Genomic DNA, 15,121 nt, shown 5'->3' with positions numbered 1-15,121 from the left:
ATAAAACCCAGGCCTCGAGCTGAAACTGGAACAGAGGAAAGTGTTGCCAATGAGACTAAGCTTTAGGTTTTTAAACAGCAGACGACACATGAGAGTCTGGATGGGGTTAACTGACGACTGACAAATGGCCAAAATTTTAACTGACAACTGAAAAATCGCTGAAAATCTAACTGACAACTGACATTTGTGGTGGGCTTTTACTGATAGCTTACAAAAGACCGGATCGCTCTAAATATCTTAAAAACTGGAATTACATATCAGTATGAGTACGCCAGATCCCTGGTCTAACAGAATTGTCCAGCAAATATGGCCTAGGAGATTTTGATGTTGAACTTTACCACATGGCTCGAATTTTCTCAAGCTTAGAGATTGAACGACTTCTCAAGAACTACTCGAGGTCTTAAGCTTGTAAAGAAATCAAAAGACTGAATTTCAAGACAGGCTAGGATAGCGTTCATTGACTCAGGAGACTCTGTCCTTCTGAGAAAAGCGTTAAAACCTTGACGGGCTCTAGTCAGAAAACAGCAAGTAATGGAACGGATGAAACGTGTTCTTATACGCAAGTTCGTGGCATCTGTTCTGTGGAGAAGATTTTATTCGTATCGAATGTTGCTACAGGTTGCTTTAAACTAGCATCGGGACTCACTGGTACTGTGTCGTTCTTACAGTCCTTGGAAGTCTCTAGAACAGTTTTGGTCTCAGAACCCAAAGCATAGAGAAAGCACACATGCCTCTTCAAGATACCGCAGACAAAGTATCGTATGTAAATGACAACATCGCAAAGACCGTTTCTGAGGTGAAACAAAGGTATAGTATAAAGGAAACCACAGCAACCAATGACCCTAAATAAACTTTGTCTAATAAAACTCGAGTCTCACTGAAACTTCTCCAAGGAATACGCCGCCTGCACAACAGCATAGTTTCAATTAGCAACGATAATCTCGAAGACATTGAATTGTGCACGTTGCTCACAACAGCTGCAAAGAATCAACAGGTAATTTCCTATTTTAAGCATCAGACTTTCACCGCATTGTTCTCAAGACTTTGGGATAATTACCAAGGAGTCACTGAAGAGAGTAACAAAATGAGCAGCCAAAAAAATCCCACTATCCTGTCCCTCAGACGACGGAGTTTGCAAATGTCAATTTACCCCGAGACTGAAAGTGTTATGAAAGAATTCGCGGAGAAGTAACATCCCTTGCCGGAGGCAAAGGACAGTTCGGGTGGAGACTACGAAGGACATGGAAGGGGCTTTACCACCGGCCGTCTACACGAAGCAACAAGATTCCACCAAAGTGGACTTGTTAGCCGGGTTAGGGAACGATTTTCAGCCAGTACGGCTCAGCAGCGACAAAGGAGCCGACTGTATCGTTGAAGTGGAAGTTGCTGAGGTGCAAACATATGCAGACGAATATGACACGGACTCAGAAGACGACCAATTCGCGCCCATTTTCGCTTGGATTTCTAAAATAAGCTTACAGTAGATATCTCTAATAACCTAATTGGAAAGTAGACAAAGGAACATTCCTTTCCACCAGATTATTTCATCGGAGTCATTCGCAATCGACACATAAAACAAAACATAAAAACATAATATTGTGCTTGAGGACTCTTCAAAACTTTGTTTTCCTTCTGAAGATCTTCTTTCTAACATTTTGACCGGCTGAGACGGTTGAAAAGAAATGTTTCAATTTTGCACACGGGCGTACAGAAGTTTGTGTGCAGAAGGGTGATAATTAACTTAAACACCCTTCAAACAAAGACTGAAAGTCACTTGGGATATCTTGGCATTACTTTATTCCAGAATTGAGAAAATGGAGCTCTTACTTTATCAATTTTCGACTTAATTTTTGAATTTATGCTATGTGCAGTTTTTGGCCAAAAATAGGGTCGGAAAGTAATAATAAACTCGCCAAGTTAATTATTAACAGTCATTTAACTGACAACTGACAAATGGCCTAAAGTTCAACTGAGAACTGACAAATGGCCGAAATTTTAACTGACAACTGACATTTGTACCCCCCTAATCCAGACCCTCACACATGACTCAGGAACCATTACGTTGGTTAATCTTTCGCTTCAGAGAAAGATCGCTAAGCGAGGAATCTTGTTGTTGTTTACAGCATTTATGGATCATCGTGAGACCAAATTGAAAATCTTGTGAGCCCAGTCAAGTGTTTTATCCCTTTTATCATCTGAAAGAAAGCTATCGTTTCATTTAATGAGCAAAATTTGAGCAGTCCTGGAGCATCAATATTATCTGTAAAGTGCATTAGAACCTGTAAGTACTGAAATGTTGCAATTTCACAGTGGAAAAAAACATAAATCAAAATGCATGGCTAGAAAAAAAATATCACTTAACGAAAAAGTCTAGTAGCTGGCAAATCACTTAAGCAAGGATAGATATAAGCTAGTTATTTGTTATCCTTGTATTCGGAATTCAATATATTTGTGTTAACGTACGTAGCCCTAACTGCATGCAGCAGCTTTTGGAATAACATAATCGTTGCATTCGCAGGCATTACATCAAGCAGCGACTTTTCTAGCGAAAAGTTTTCTTGCTAAAATATTTTTACAAGTACAGTATAAACTGAACTTGTAAACAATGTGATATAAGATAAGTTGTTGACAGTCAAATTTACTGTATTTTGCGCATTTCTAAAGGCTCTGCGATTTATTGAAGGACAACATCAGAAGTCTTCCTGTAGACTAATGGCAAATGCGGGTTTTAAAGTCGAAGGTCATCTAAAAGTGAATCACAGAATAAGAAACGAGAGCACGTGATCAGGGCTGAGTTAATGAGTAACTATAGCAGATGCTTGTATTATTCTGCGATTGGACTGTATCCAATACCTCACTACACGCAACGTGTGAATTTCTCTATTAAATCGTACGTGTAACGAGACCAGGACCCTCGCTTGTCTACCGTTCTCCATAGTAGAGATAATTCCATATTGTCACGATTAAGAGAATGATTAAATAGCATCTCAGGGCTACCAGTCTCGCGTTTAGTTCTAAACACCTACTAGTTGAAATTGAATGAACTTGAACTTCGATAAGTTCGTTTACTCGTAATTTAGAATCAGTCTCTTAAACATAAAGTTGTTTCGAAAAAATGATGATTATCCTACTTAATATCTTCTTAATAACCATTTTGACCTCTTTGAGTTCGCTCTTTGATTCCAAAGGATTCCGATAAATTATTTACTGGTGAACCTGGCTATTTCCGATATCCTGTTTGCAATACTCATCACACCAAAGATTGTCCTTAGCTTCAACATAACTCACCCGGTTGGAAATGCAGGCTCAGTTCTTTGCAAGTTGGTGACAGGTGGGAGTCTGGCTTGGCCTCCTGGAATTACCTCAGTTGTTACTTTGGTGGCGATTGCTGTTGCGTGATATTATACTGTGCTTTATCCACTGGATCCTAATAAAAAACTAACCCTCCGTATGCTTGAGGTGAGTCAAAGCATTACCCGTCGACCTACCAAGTGAACGGGCTGACTGCCCTCTCTCGCAGGCTATTCAGGATAAATTATGAGTGATTATGTTCTACCAGCAGGTTTGTCTGTTCAAATGTGCAATTTGTATTATACTTGATGAGCTTACAGTTGTTACTAAAAGTGAATCGAAATCAAGAGATATTTGTTTATTTAAAATCTTTTACATTCGTGAACTCAAATGGGGTTACATCTGGACTACGTACCTTAGTACACTGGGACTCACGGTCATTCCTTACACAATTATGTTCATATATACATTGGACTAGATGGAACATTTCGCAGATACTAACGAGGGATACTTCATTTCTTCATTTGAAAGAAAACATATTGATTCAAGGTGTAGAAGAGGTCGGAATTTGATTCTATGAGTATTCATGACCGCTGTGGAGATGTAAATTAAATAAATCAATGAATAAAAACAACTGGGATGAAAGTATTCCCTTTGAAATTAAGGATTGAAATACTTTCAATCTTCCTTTCAGGTGATCATCCTTAGTTCCTGGGTGTTCTCAATAATTTTCAACCTACCAAAATATTTTGCCCGTACCTTTGATGACAAGAAAAAACACTGTGTGCAAACCTGGGCTAAAGAGTGGATGATCACAGCTTATTGCTTATCCTGGTTGGTCCTGGTCGTGGTTGCTGTTGGCATAATGATTTTGTTATACTCTAAAGTAGTGTACACACTATGGTACAAAGCTGATGATGGCAACCATCTAAACTATAAACAACGAGTGAGTTCCTAATTACCGCAAGTTATATTTGGAATAGTCAAACCAATAAGCTTAGCTTAGGCCTTTTTTATCATCATAAGATGGTTCTCAAGGAAAACAGAATTAGCTGAGTTTTCATAATTCGGCACAAACGCTCGAAGAACCTGAATGACAAGCCTATTGATACAATTATCGTCCTTGCAATTAACAGAAAAAAAAACCTAACTGGCTGATCAGGATTAAGATGGCTATTGACAGTTGCACAGGAAAGCTTCTCAGCTGAAATTTTTCTCATACTATTCACAGAGTGTGTTGAAGGTGAGGAAACGCATCACATTGATGGTCGTAACAATCAGTGTCATATTTGCAGTTTGTTGGGGAGCAGAGTCAGTAGAATACGTCTTAAGATTTCTCACGAATCTGAAAATCAGCTTCGTCCACATAGCCACCGTTGACATGATGGTGTTGGTTCAATTCAGCTGTGAACCCCTTTGTTTATTCCCTCCTAAACCATCCGTTCAGAAAGAAGATCAGGGGAGTAATGGGTGGCACGAGTCCTGTGGTGGCAGTCAAGCCTCGGAGCGGGACTGGCACTGATGAGGAAGGTTTTACTGACGAAAATAAAGGATTTTAAAAAGTACAGCGCAGACCAAAAAAAGTAAGTATAACATACAGAAACTTCTTAAGTGAGTTACTTCCTCCCGTTCACCTTTTACAGTCAGGTTTCGAAATAATTTCTTTCTAGGAATCAAGACCATATCTCGAAGCATAATTAGTAGAGTCCCCTCTACTAACTATGCTCGAAGGCTCCTAGTTGCCCATCAAAAAGCCATAGTGAAATCTGGACTATGAGATCCTGCGAGACTTGGTGGACGCCCTGTATCAAAATATTTACTATAATAACAAAACCAGTAAGTGCGGATTTCTCCATTCAAGGTGGACGCGAATATCAGAATGAAGCCCTTCTGTTGATGATACAATGTAAGACAGTCAGATGTGTCACTCACACATTTTCAGCCGCAAAATTCAAAAGGCAAGATGTAGCCACTCTGTCTGCAACCATATCTATTAGAATCTTATGAAGTTCGTTAGAAGTCTCTCATAAACAGAGCCTGTAGAAGGGAATCAAAATGGTTCAATTTAACTAACCAACAGGATAGCATTAATTAGTTAATTTGGTTAGGCAGGGGATGTTAAAGAACCCACTCACGAGATTACTGTGATGTGGTCTGGCCTGTTTACTGGGAATTGGGGGGAAGGGAGCGTCTTCAAATAAGTTTCCTTCGATTGTTTGTAAACTGCTGATGCAGTCCGGCCAAAGTTCCCCGAAAAGCTTAGTGATGCGCATTTGATCATATCCACATGTTAATTTGCGCGATATAAATAATAAATTATTATAAATATTAAATTATTGTTATTATTATTATTATTATTATTATTATTACTATTATAGCAACTGACTCTTAGATTGAGAATCTAACCTTGTTTTCATTACGTTAATTACTAAAAACCTGTAATCTATTGATTGCAACTAGGAAGGGTTTCAAAAGTGTTCCTCTGAAATTTACTTTGGCTTCTGTTCTCTTTTTTCAAGTTTACTTTCTTGATATGTCGATGTTTTTGTACGTATCGCTCTCTTTCTTAAACGTCCTTGTTGTTTTACACGAAACATCTATGAAATTAATGCGAAATGGATATTTATTTACTAATTGGTCATAATACTAAAGTAGGAACACCCTACCTGATAGCTGATATGCGCCTTACGAAGTCATTTGTGTGGGTAAATTTTTTTTAAAACGGCTCCCTTTCAATTCAAACAGGTGAAACTTTCTGAGTTATCTTTTAAAATATGGGTAAAAATGGTTCGGTAATGTGGTAAAGTTTAAATTCTAGGAATGGTCATAAGTGGGTTATTATCGGTAAATAGAAAATAGATCAGCTGTATTTGCCAGCAGCAAAGGGGAAAGATTGTACAAAACTCAATAAAAACTTAACACGTGTCAAATTCAATAACACTTTATGGGACAAAGCCTCTTTTTGGTTAATCATATCTTGAACTGTTCCCTTTTGTAATTGAAGGGGTTGTAATTGTAATTGTAATTGTAACTGATCATTCTCCAGTGGTACCAAAAACTTATGAATAATCAGTTCAGGGCGAAGATAAAACGGATGTTGATCTGTGATAATCCCACAATGCCACGGATTCATGCCGCTGAAAACCCCAGATGATTCAACTTAACAACCAACCAACAACATCGAAAATCATATAATCAATCCACTAAAATGTTTCTTTGAAGGAAAATGGCGTCATGCCAAAAAGGATAAAAGTCAGAGCTCCACTGATCCATATTTAGCACAGCATTCGATCTGGCAATTCTTGGTTTTGTAGGCTACTTTCCCTCTTGTTCCCTAGAATCCCAGTTTAATTTCAAAGCAGCACGAGATAATGTAATTTAGGTGTAACTTAATAAAGAAGACTAAGACTACCATGTCCTAAAAACATATTATACGCCATAGTGATTCGTTCTAAAGTTTCTTTACTCTCATGCCGGAGGAATATCTCTTATCAAGGGGTCATATCCGAGGGCAAGATCTTTGACTTTTAGAGTACTGGACGGCTGATTATTTTCAACACCATTTTGTCAACACGACAAGGGAGTGATTTGAGAACGTGTGCTACACGTGTACCACCCAGTTTACAATCCGCTGACCTACATTCATGGCCATTCAATGACCAAATGAGTCATACACGAGTCTTGGGCGTGGGCATAATAACCCTTCTAACCAAACAGTATAATGTTGAGAAGGGTGAGAGGGTAGGTTAGGAGAAGGTATTGAGGGATGAAAAAATCAACAAATATAAACTGTGATGGTGAGATCGACAAATAAATGTCAAGATTCTCACATTTCCAGTGATATATAGTTCCATGTTCTTCCCAAATAAACTTTGCTCTCGTTTAATGTGGCTTCACAAAGAAAGACAAACTAACAAACAAAAAGCCAATACTGACAACCAGAAATAAATTTATTGACATTCCTAAACTGAATGTGGAATTCAGGGGAACTGATTGCTTTTTTCTCTAACTCATACAAACAACTTTTTTTTAACCATTAATGCATTCGCTGGCAAAGAAAGGTTTTAAGAATTTCTACTTGTTACTATGCACAAATGTTCTTAACTACATAAAAATTACAGTGTTCTCCTCCACTGATTACAAAGAATGAAAATTTAAGAAATAAATAAAGTTTTGCGTAAACTTGAACGCGCCATCACCTTGGCACAAATAACCGCTCTTGCACCTTGAGTTGTGGGAGAAGGAACCAGGGGCCCGTTTCTCGAAAGACCCAGTAACTAACGGGCTCGATGGCATATTTCAAAATCGGAAATTAAAGAATAGAGAAACAACTTCTCTGACATCCTCACCAGTCCATTTCGCTTCTTTAGCTGCTAGTTTTATTGTATAATACTCAAACCATCTGAAACCCCTGCCTCGAATGAAAATAGAACAGCCTTACGGGCTCGTAAAGAAACTCGTAAGTTTACCGGGACCTTCGAGAAATGCCGGTGACCCAGCATCGAAATAATTCATTCTGACAACTGTAAAGAGGATTGAATTTCGTTTTTAATATTTCATTCTTATTTATATCATGTTTTTATTTGTTAACTCCTCGCCTTCCCCCTGTATACATCCCGGCCACATCTACAAGTTGGTTTTAACCCTAAGCCAGTTTTTCATTTTGCAGGATACCGCTAGAGGTGAAGCTGAATGCTTTTCAATTAACTGGTAACCCAGGAACCTACTCACAAATGGCGGACTCCGATGATAGCCACCAAAGGACACTATACATCGGTTAAATAGTCTCTCCGTAGATAATCTGCAAATGAAGCTAATCGCAACAAAAAGACAATCTCCCTAATGCAGGTGAAAACTCAGTCAGCCCAAGAGAGTGGAAAGAAACAAGAGATACTGGATCACGTTGGTTCTATAGTAAATGAAAATCTGTTTTGATTTTGAGAAAAACAAATTGATTGCAAACTGATGGTAAAGCTTCACACTCAATTGAAAAAAATTTTTCCACAAATAACTTATCATTAAAACCATACAACTTTCCGAGCCTCATGACACGAAAGGGAGAATGCACCCCCATCCCCTTTTGTGAGAATTTTCTTTTTGCATAGATTGAAGTCCCGCTCTCTCCCTCTCCCTCCCCTTCCCCCTCCCCTCCCCCCACCTCTTCTTCGATTCTCCGGATCTCTCCCTGCTTAGGTGTTATTGAAAGCTTTGAAGCATTGAATCAGTTTTATCCTTTCCTCCATTTGAGTCTCCAGGAAATTTAAGGATGAAACACTTATTGAAATCATGTGGTAATTTTAATGAAATAGCTACACCATATGTAATGAGTGCTAGTGTTTGGCTTTGGTTTGTCATCCCTAGAGTTTAAAGAAACCGCAATGCGCTTAGGTTTACTTGGTTCTTGTAATGATCTCCCAAACTGCACCGTCACCTAAAAAGCTTTGTGTATAGCTACAAAATTATTAATGCATCTTACAGTCTAAACCTCGCTAAATAGTTGGAAGTTAAAACAAAACAAAAAAAGCAGTTGAAAATTTAATTATTATTGATATTACCACATATTTTTGTCCACTGACCTTCAAACATGAACAACAAACACCCAAACCTTGCAGCCTCTTTGGAGGAGATTGATTCCTAGTTAAGTTATACGACATTAAAAACTATTCTACTCTTGAAAAGTTTGTTTGTAAATTTCAACTCTGAACTTCAAACCACAGAATGATGACTTTAGTTCTACAGGTTGCTTTGCGTAGCCTACACCTTAGAAACCGAAAAAAAACTGAATAATGACCCAAAGATTTATCTACTCTTCAAGGTAAAGTTACAAAAAACAGCCTCAAAACATGATAATCACTAACCGTTAAGGAAAGTACTGCCTTGTACACTTCACTGGATAAATGTGATAATCACTCTACCATGTCCATCGCTATTATAACAACATTCATTTTGCTGATTTGTTCCATTGTTAAAAGATCCCCCCCCTCCCCCACAGGAAAAATTTTCATCACCTCCTCCGCCATTTCCCCCAGAGTAACCTCCACCGCCGCCAGCTCCCTTGTTGCCTCCGCGTAAACCACCGCCACCTCCGAACCCACCCTTGGCACGTCCTCCTACTCCTCCTTGAAGATATCCTTGACCTCCTTGACCACTTACGCTCCTAGAATTATCTTGTCCCTTATTATAGAAGCCACCACCACCTCCACCTACAAAACCAAAACATGATAAGTAGCTCTCTTATAAAAAGCAACATTTTCATTATAAACTAAAAAGTAATTACACAAAATCATTGAATATTGTAGCCATGCAAAAGCTTATGAGGAATAGTCAGTGTTAAAATTTTGCATTGCACAATTTTTTAAAACTAAACTAGTGGGCAACACTCTGAGAACAGTAGTTGTAAAACTTCTTTATTCTCCGACGCGTCTCGTCTAACTGTCGTAGACTTCCTCAGGGAGTTTTACAAGTTAACACTAAACGCCTGTTTTTACAAGCCATAGTTAGCAACTCCTACGTGGGCCAATGACCATAAAGGCTTGGCCGGACTTACGAACAGGAAAAAGCGAAGTTGTCAAAAATTGGAAATTTTTTTAGGCGACGTGAGAAAAAATATTTTGGGAGCCACAGTTTTAGCTAGTTGAGTGCTACGAGCTTAATTTTAAAAAGTTGTTCTATTTAATCCAAAATCGCTATTAGCTAATATGAAGGTCTCGCCAGTTGTTCTATTATTATCTCATACACGAGAAATTGAAATAACGCGATGATAGTGCATATTGACGGATCGGTGGTGAGCAGTAAATAAGTTGAGTAGGATTTTTAGAGACTGAACGAACGAAACTCAGTTGAACTTTAGATATTTATAGAGGTGCCACTACAGGTGTTGTTAACTAGAAAAGAAAAAAAAAACAAAATTTAGGATTAATAATTCCAATAGAGATCTGATTAATTTTACTGTCGTCTTACTGTCCCAATGAATTGAATATACTAATGGATTTTTCTTCTTTCTCCGCTTACCTGATCTTTTACCAGTGGTATTTCCTCCACTTCCACTGCTTCCTCCTCTCCCCAGTGGCAAGTTGTATCCTGCATTCCCTGTTGTATTAATGGACGCATCACATCCTGGATGTTGTTCTGACATGTTTCTAACCCCCCCTCCTCCTCCAGCAATGATCAAAGGCGTGTTGTTTCCTTTCACCACAAATGTACCTCCACCACCTCCGGCAGTTTTTGGGTTGGTATTCCCTCTTCTCCCTTTTTGACCAACAAGTACAAAGATAATCTCATCTTTAGTCAAATTAAAGTTTCCAATCATCCTTGCCCCTCTTCCTCCGTTGTTGATGTCACTGTCCTCACCGTACCCCCCTGAGGCTCCTATTGCTTCCATTCTGTATTCGCCAGTGCGTGGCACAGTCCAGAGTTGAGTACCGTTGGACACCGTAACTTGTCCGCTATGATCCTGATCTGTGTAGTGACTACCGATTGAGTCTGGACCCTGAGATCCATTCTGACCCAGGTTTGTAAACACAGCTGTAAATTCTATTTAATAGACGTGAAATAAAATGAAAGTTACGATGTTAGTTGGAAATTTTTCAAATTTTCTTCGTCACTTCAGTGTTGCCATTACAATGGAAATGTTCTTATAGTAACGTAAATTATTGGATCACACTGGAACGGAAACGTCAGTCACTTGGAGTGTTCGAATTTTGTCGTACTGTGCTATTTTCTAAAGCCTGCTCACCATTGTATTTTTAGAAAGTAGAAACCTTTGATAGTCGGGTATTGACTGACTTCACTGCATTTGAGGATTACATTCGACAATAAGATATCTGAAACAAAATTGTGTTTTTGAACAGACACATGCTACTTTCATAAACTGTAGAATTCAGCTGTCACTGAATTTTGTTGTTGGGAGATCTAAAAATCCCAGGAGAGGACGAAGTTTCTTTCCCATTCCCATAAATTGAGTCGTTTTTCTCGTCAATTTATTCAAGATCGTTGTTCGGCGATCACAGGTGATGGTGAAAGGAAGAGAGTGAAGAATAAAGGAATTCCTTATGACCAAAGCTGATAAGTCAATTGAGTAATGCCCTGCAGAGCAATTTTCGAATGACTGGAATAAGTTATCGAGGATTTCATTGGCGTTGCCTTACTTCGCCCTGTTATTGGTCCACAAAAATTACGCCGTTGAGATGACACACAGAGAATAATATCCGAGCGCTTGTGTTTGAACTGAAAATGAAATATCATCTAGTATAAATTGATCTTTTCAAGAGGTACCACTCGGGCGATATTGTCATGCAGGCCTTACCTTGTACACAGCCATACAGTTCAACCCCCATTGATATCCAGTTCTGCCACTCTACTGGTTTAAAACGAATGTAACGCGCAGTAATTGGTGGGTTAAGGTCGTGATAAACCACGGTATTCTGATCTGCGTTTCCACGAAAAACCTTTCAATCAACAACATAAAACATAACAGCCTTTCAATTAAATCTTTAATGTAAGTGCATGACTGTTGACTTCCTTCAGTATAATGGTTACAAGGCTCCCTCGGTCGTATCGGGGGGCGCTGTTGTAGAAGAGGTCTCGTCGTTCAAGCTCTTAGGCGTCAACTTGTTCAATGACCTTTCCTGGGGGACGCATGTTGACCACCTGCTGAAGAAGGCTAACAGACGGTTGTTTGCTTTAAGGCAGCTCAGGAGAAGTTCTGTCCCAGCGGAAGATATCGTCTACATCTATTGCTGCCTAATATTTTCCATACTTGAGTACGCCTCTACTGCATTTGCCAATTTACCGTCCTACTTATCTAAGACCTTAGAGTCAGTGCAGAGGCGTGCTCTCGCCATTATTTGGCCAGGTCATTCGTACTCACATACCCTAATGCTAGCCGGTAATAAGTCGTATTCATAATGACAACCCCCTTTATACTGCAATGTATGCCGACGTTCGTAAATCTTCAGACCGCTACAATTTAAGATCAAATCGTACTCACTATCACTCAAAAAAGTCAACCGATCATTTTAAGAACTTTGTGACAGTCAAATAGTTGTCAGTTTAATCATACTCGTTTTTTTTATAATAAACATTATTATCATTTTAGTATTTTTATTTCTATGTACATGCTGTTTTTACTTGTATGTAGTTTAATGCATTTTGTACAGTTTTCCCCCTTTTTTCTCCTATAATTCTTCTTAATATTATAAAACTGTAATTCAGCATTCTCTGCAAGAGGTTTGAATAAACGATATTATCATTATTATTATTATTATTATTATTATTATTATAATAAAGGCTATATTATGAATATCAGTTATTACGATGTAAAAACAGACCTCTCACTTATTCATGTACCATTCTTCTAGGCGTTCCCCTCGGGGGCCTCGATGTTTTATATCATTTGCGGTGCATATTGCAAAGACTCTGCTAATGATGATCAAAAAAACATTATTTTCCTGCTTATATTAAACGGAAATCACGCGATACACGATAAATCAATTCTACCTTCGTAATGTTTTGTCCTGGGACTGTATAATTGTAGAACCTTCCTGTATTGTTGCCGTACTGCAGATTGTACTTCGTAACCCACTCCCTCTGGTGTCCATTACTACCTTGCGTTGCCACACGTATCACTTTTGTGTGCAGAACAACCAGATCAGCCTGGAGCCATTGATCCGTATCATTGCTTGCAGCTGCCCAAGATTCCGCTTTGTTAGGATGCACGAAGTAAAGTCTACCCTGGGCGGCAGAATGATTGGAATCTCTCTCTGAGGAGGCGCTTAACTGTCCATCAGAGATTTCACCGCTTTGCATACCGAGAAATCTTCCACATTCTGTTTTGGAAAGGTTTATAGACGATTTACAAAGCAGCTATAGGATAACCCAATAATTAATTAAGTGTGAAGGTGTAGTCTGATCGTCCGGGTGAGTGTAGTCCTGAGAAGGACTGTTGTCGGTGGCAGTGACTGACGTTTCGACAACCTGTGCGGAAGTCATCATCAGAGTCAAGTGAATGATTGTTGTCAGTAGAATGTTTTTATTCCAGTTCGTGTGAAATGATCGGTTGGTTTTGCCGTGATGTTATTGGCTGTAAGACTCAAGTGACGTAAGTCGGTCGTGATTGGTCTGTTTCGGTCTGTCGGTAAAGTTATGTTGTTCTTTTTCGGTCGTTTGTGATGTTTATGTCGGGAATGAGTCGTTTGTATGGGGCGGGTAGTTGTTGACATCTGTTTAGGGGAGTCTGTTCTAAGTTAGTAAACCAGCTTTCCAGAGTCAGTCGTTGAAAATAGTCAGTGCTGTAGGTGAGGCATTGCGCAGAGTCCCAGTCAATGTTGTGGTTGGTAAGTCGATGGTGTTCAGCAATGTGATTGCTGACATCACCTTTCCTCGTCGCCCGTCTGTGTTCAGTCAGTCTTGTTGTGAGGTTTCTGCCAGTCTCACAGATGTAGGAGGCTTGGCAGTCGGAACAATTGATCTTATAAATCGTTCCCTGTCTGTTCCTCGGTTCGTCTTTGTCTTTAACATTGGTTAGTAACTGACGTAGTGTGGTGATGGGTTTGTGGGCGACGCGGATATTGAAGGGTAGTAAGATGCGCGAGATGTTTTCAGACATGCCTTTTATGTACGGTATGGTTGCTGTAGTCGTAGGGGTTGCGGTGTCGTTTGTTTCGGTAGTGGTAGTGGGTCGGTGAGTGTTTCGTCGGATGAAGTCGTTGTTGTAGTTGTTCTTCGTAAAAACACGGTGAAGGTATTTGTTCTCGTCGGATAAGCTGTCTGTCGAGTCACATACTAGTTGTGCGCGTCGTGTTAGAGTTCTGATAGTTGTGGCTTTGTGTGATGTAGGGTTGTAGGATGACTCGTCTAGTAATCTGTCGGTGTGTGTCGGTTTCCTGTAAACTGTCGTTCGTAATGAGTTGTCGTTGTAGCTTACCAGGCAGTCTAGAAAAGGAAGTTTGCCATTTTCTTCGACTTCTCTGGTAAACTGTATGTCAGTGTTTTGTTCGTTAAGGTGGTTGTGGAATGCGTCAATTTCGTCGTGTCGAACGGCGGTATCGTTTGTCGGCAAGTCGAAAGGGCGCGTTCCTCGATGTTCTGCATCACAATTTCTGCTTTAACAACAGAAACTGGAGACCCCATGGCAGTGCCGTGTAACTGTTTGTAGTGTTTACCGTTGTACTGAAAGTAAGTAGACGTTAGGCAAATGTTTAGCAAGTCCATGATGTCGTCTGTCGGTAGCGGTAGTGGATCAGTAGATTGTCGGATTGCAGTCTCAGTGCATTGTAATGCTAATTGAAGTGGAATACTTGTGAACAGTGATTTCACATCAAATGACACTAGTTTGTAGTCGTCAGGTATCTGAACAAAGGCTGATAGTTTCGAAAGAAACTGTTTGGGGCTGCGTCGGTGGGAGTAACGAAATAATTTGGATATATCAACAAAGTTGAAATGGTAAATTGGCCACCGTAATGATTACAAAAGCTGACGTTTCGAGCGTTAGCCCATCGTCGGAGCGAATAGAGGAATTGTGGGTTGTGTGTGCTTTTAAAGGCAGAAAATGGAGCTACGTTATTGGTGGGTGCATGGCAACGAGAAAAACATGAATAAATTAGTGGAATGAAAAGCGTTCATTGATCCCTGTGGGATTTAGACTGCCGGTTTGAAAGATGAGCTTTTGTTCAAGATTTTTACGGCTTTCCGTGCCACCTAAGTGCAAGGAAAGACCGCAGATTGCCATATGTTGCTTAGAATGATTGGGTAAATTAAAATGTCTAGCGACTGGTTTCGATGTGTCCTTGTCATTCCTTTCCACGTCTTGAAGGTGTTCTCGGAATCGGTC

The 15,121-nt window shown here is 39.5% G+C and overlaps 1 protein-coding gene and 1 pseudogene across 1 annotated transcript; one reads left to right on the top strand and one right to left on the bottom strand.

Moving 5' to 3' along the window:
• The first annotated feature begins 1,241 nt into the window (after positions 1–1,241).
• Positions 1,242–4,850, top strand: LOC148721322 (QRFP-like peptide receptor; annotated as a pseudogene).
• Positions 4,851–8,452: 3,602 nt separating this feature from the next.
• LOC148721321 (uncharacterized) lies at positions 8,453–14,111 on the bottom strand. Its single transcript, XM_088735924.1, has 4 exons — positions 12,790–14,111; positions 11,597–11,738; positions 10,303–10,824; positions 8,453–9,494 (listed from the first exon to the last, which is right to left on the bottom strand). Exons 1-4 carry the CDS (start codon positions 13,096–13,098, stop codon positions 9,178–9,180), a joined length of 1,290 nt encoding a protein of 429 aa, XP_088592050.1. The 5' UTR covers positions 13,099–14,111; the 3' UTR covers positions 8,453–9,177.
• Between the last annotated feature and the right edge of the window lie 1,010 nt (positions 14,112–15,121).

Source organism: Stylophora pistillata, chromosome 10 (genome assembly GCF_964205215.1).
Source record: "Stylophora pistillata chromosome 10, jaStyPist1.2, whole genome shotgun sequence".
NCBI classification, from domain to species: Eukaryota; Metazoa; Cnidaria; class Anthozoa; order Scleractinia; family Pocilloporidae; genus Stylophora; species Stylophora pistillata.
The sequence above is the reverse complement of the archived record's forward strand: the minus strand, read 5'-3'. Positions and strand labels throughout refer to the sequence as shown.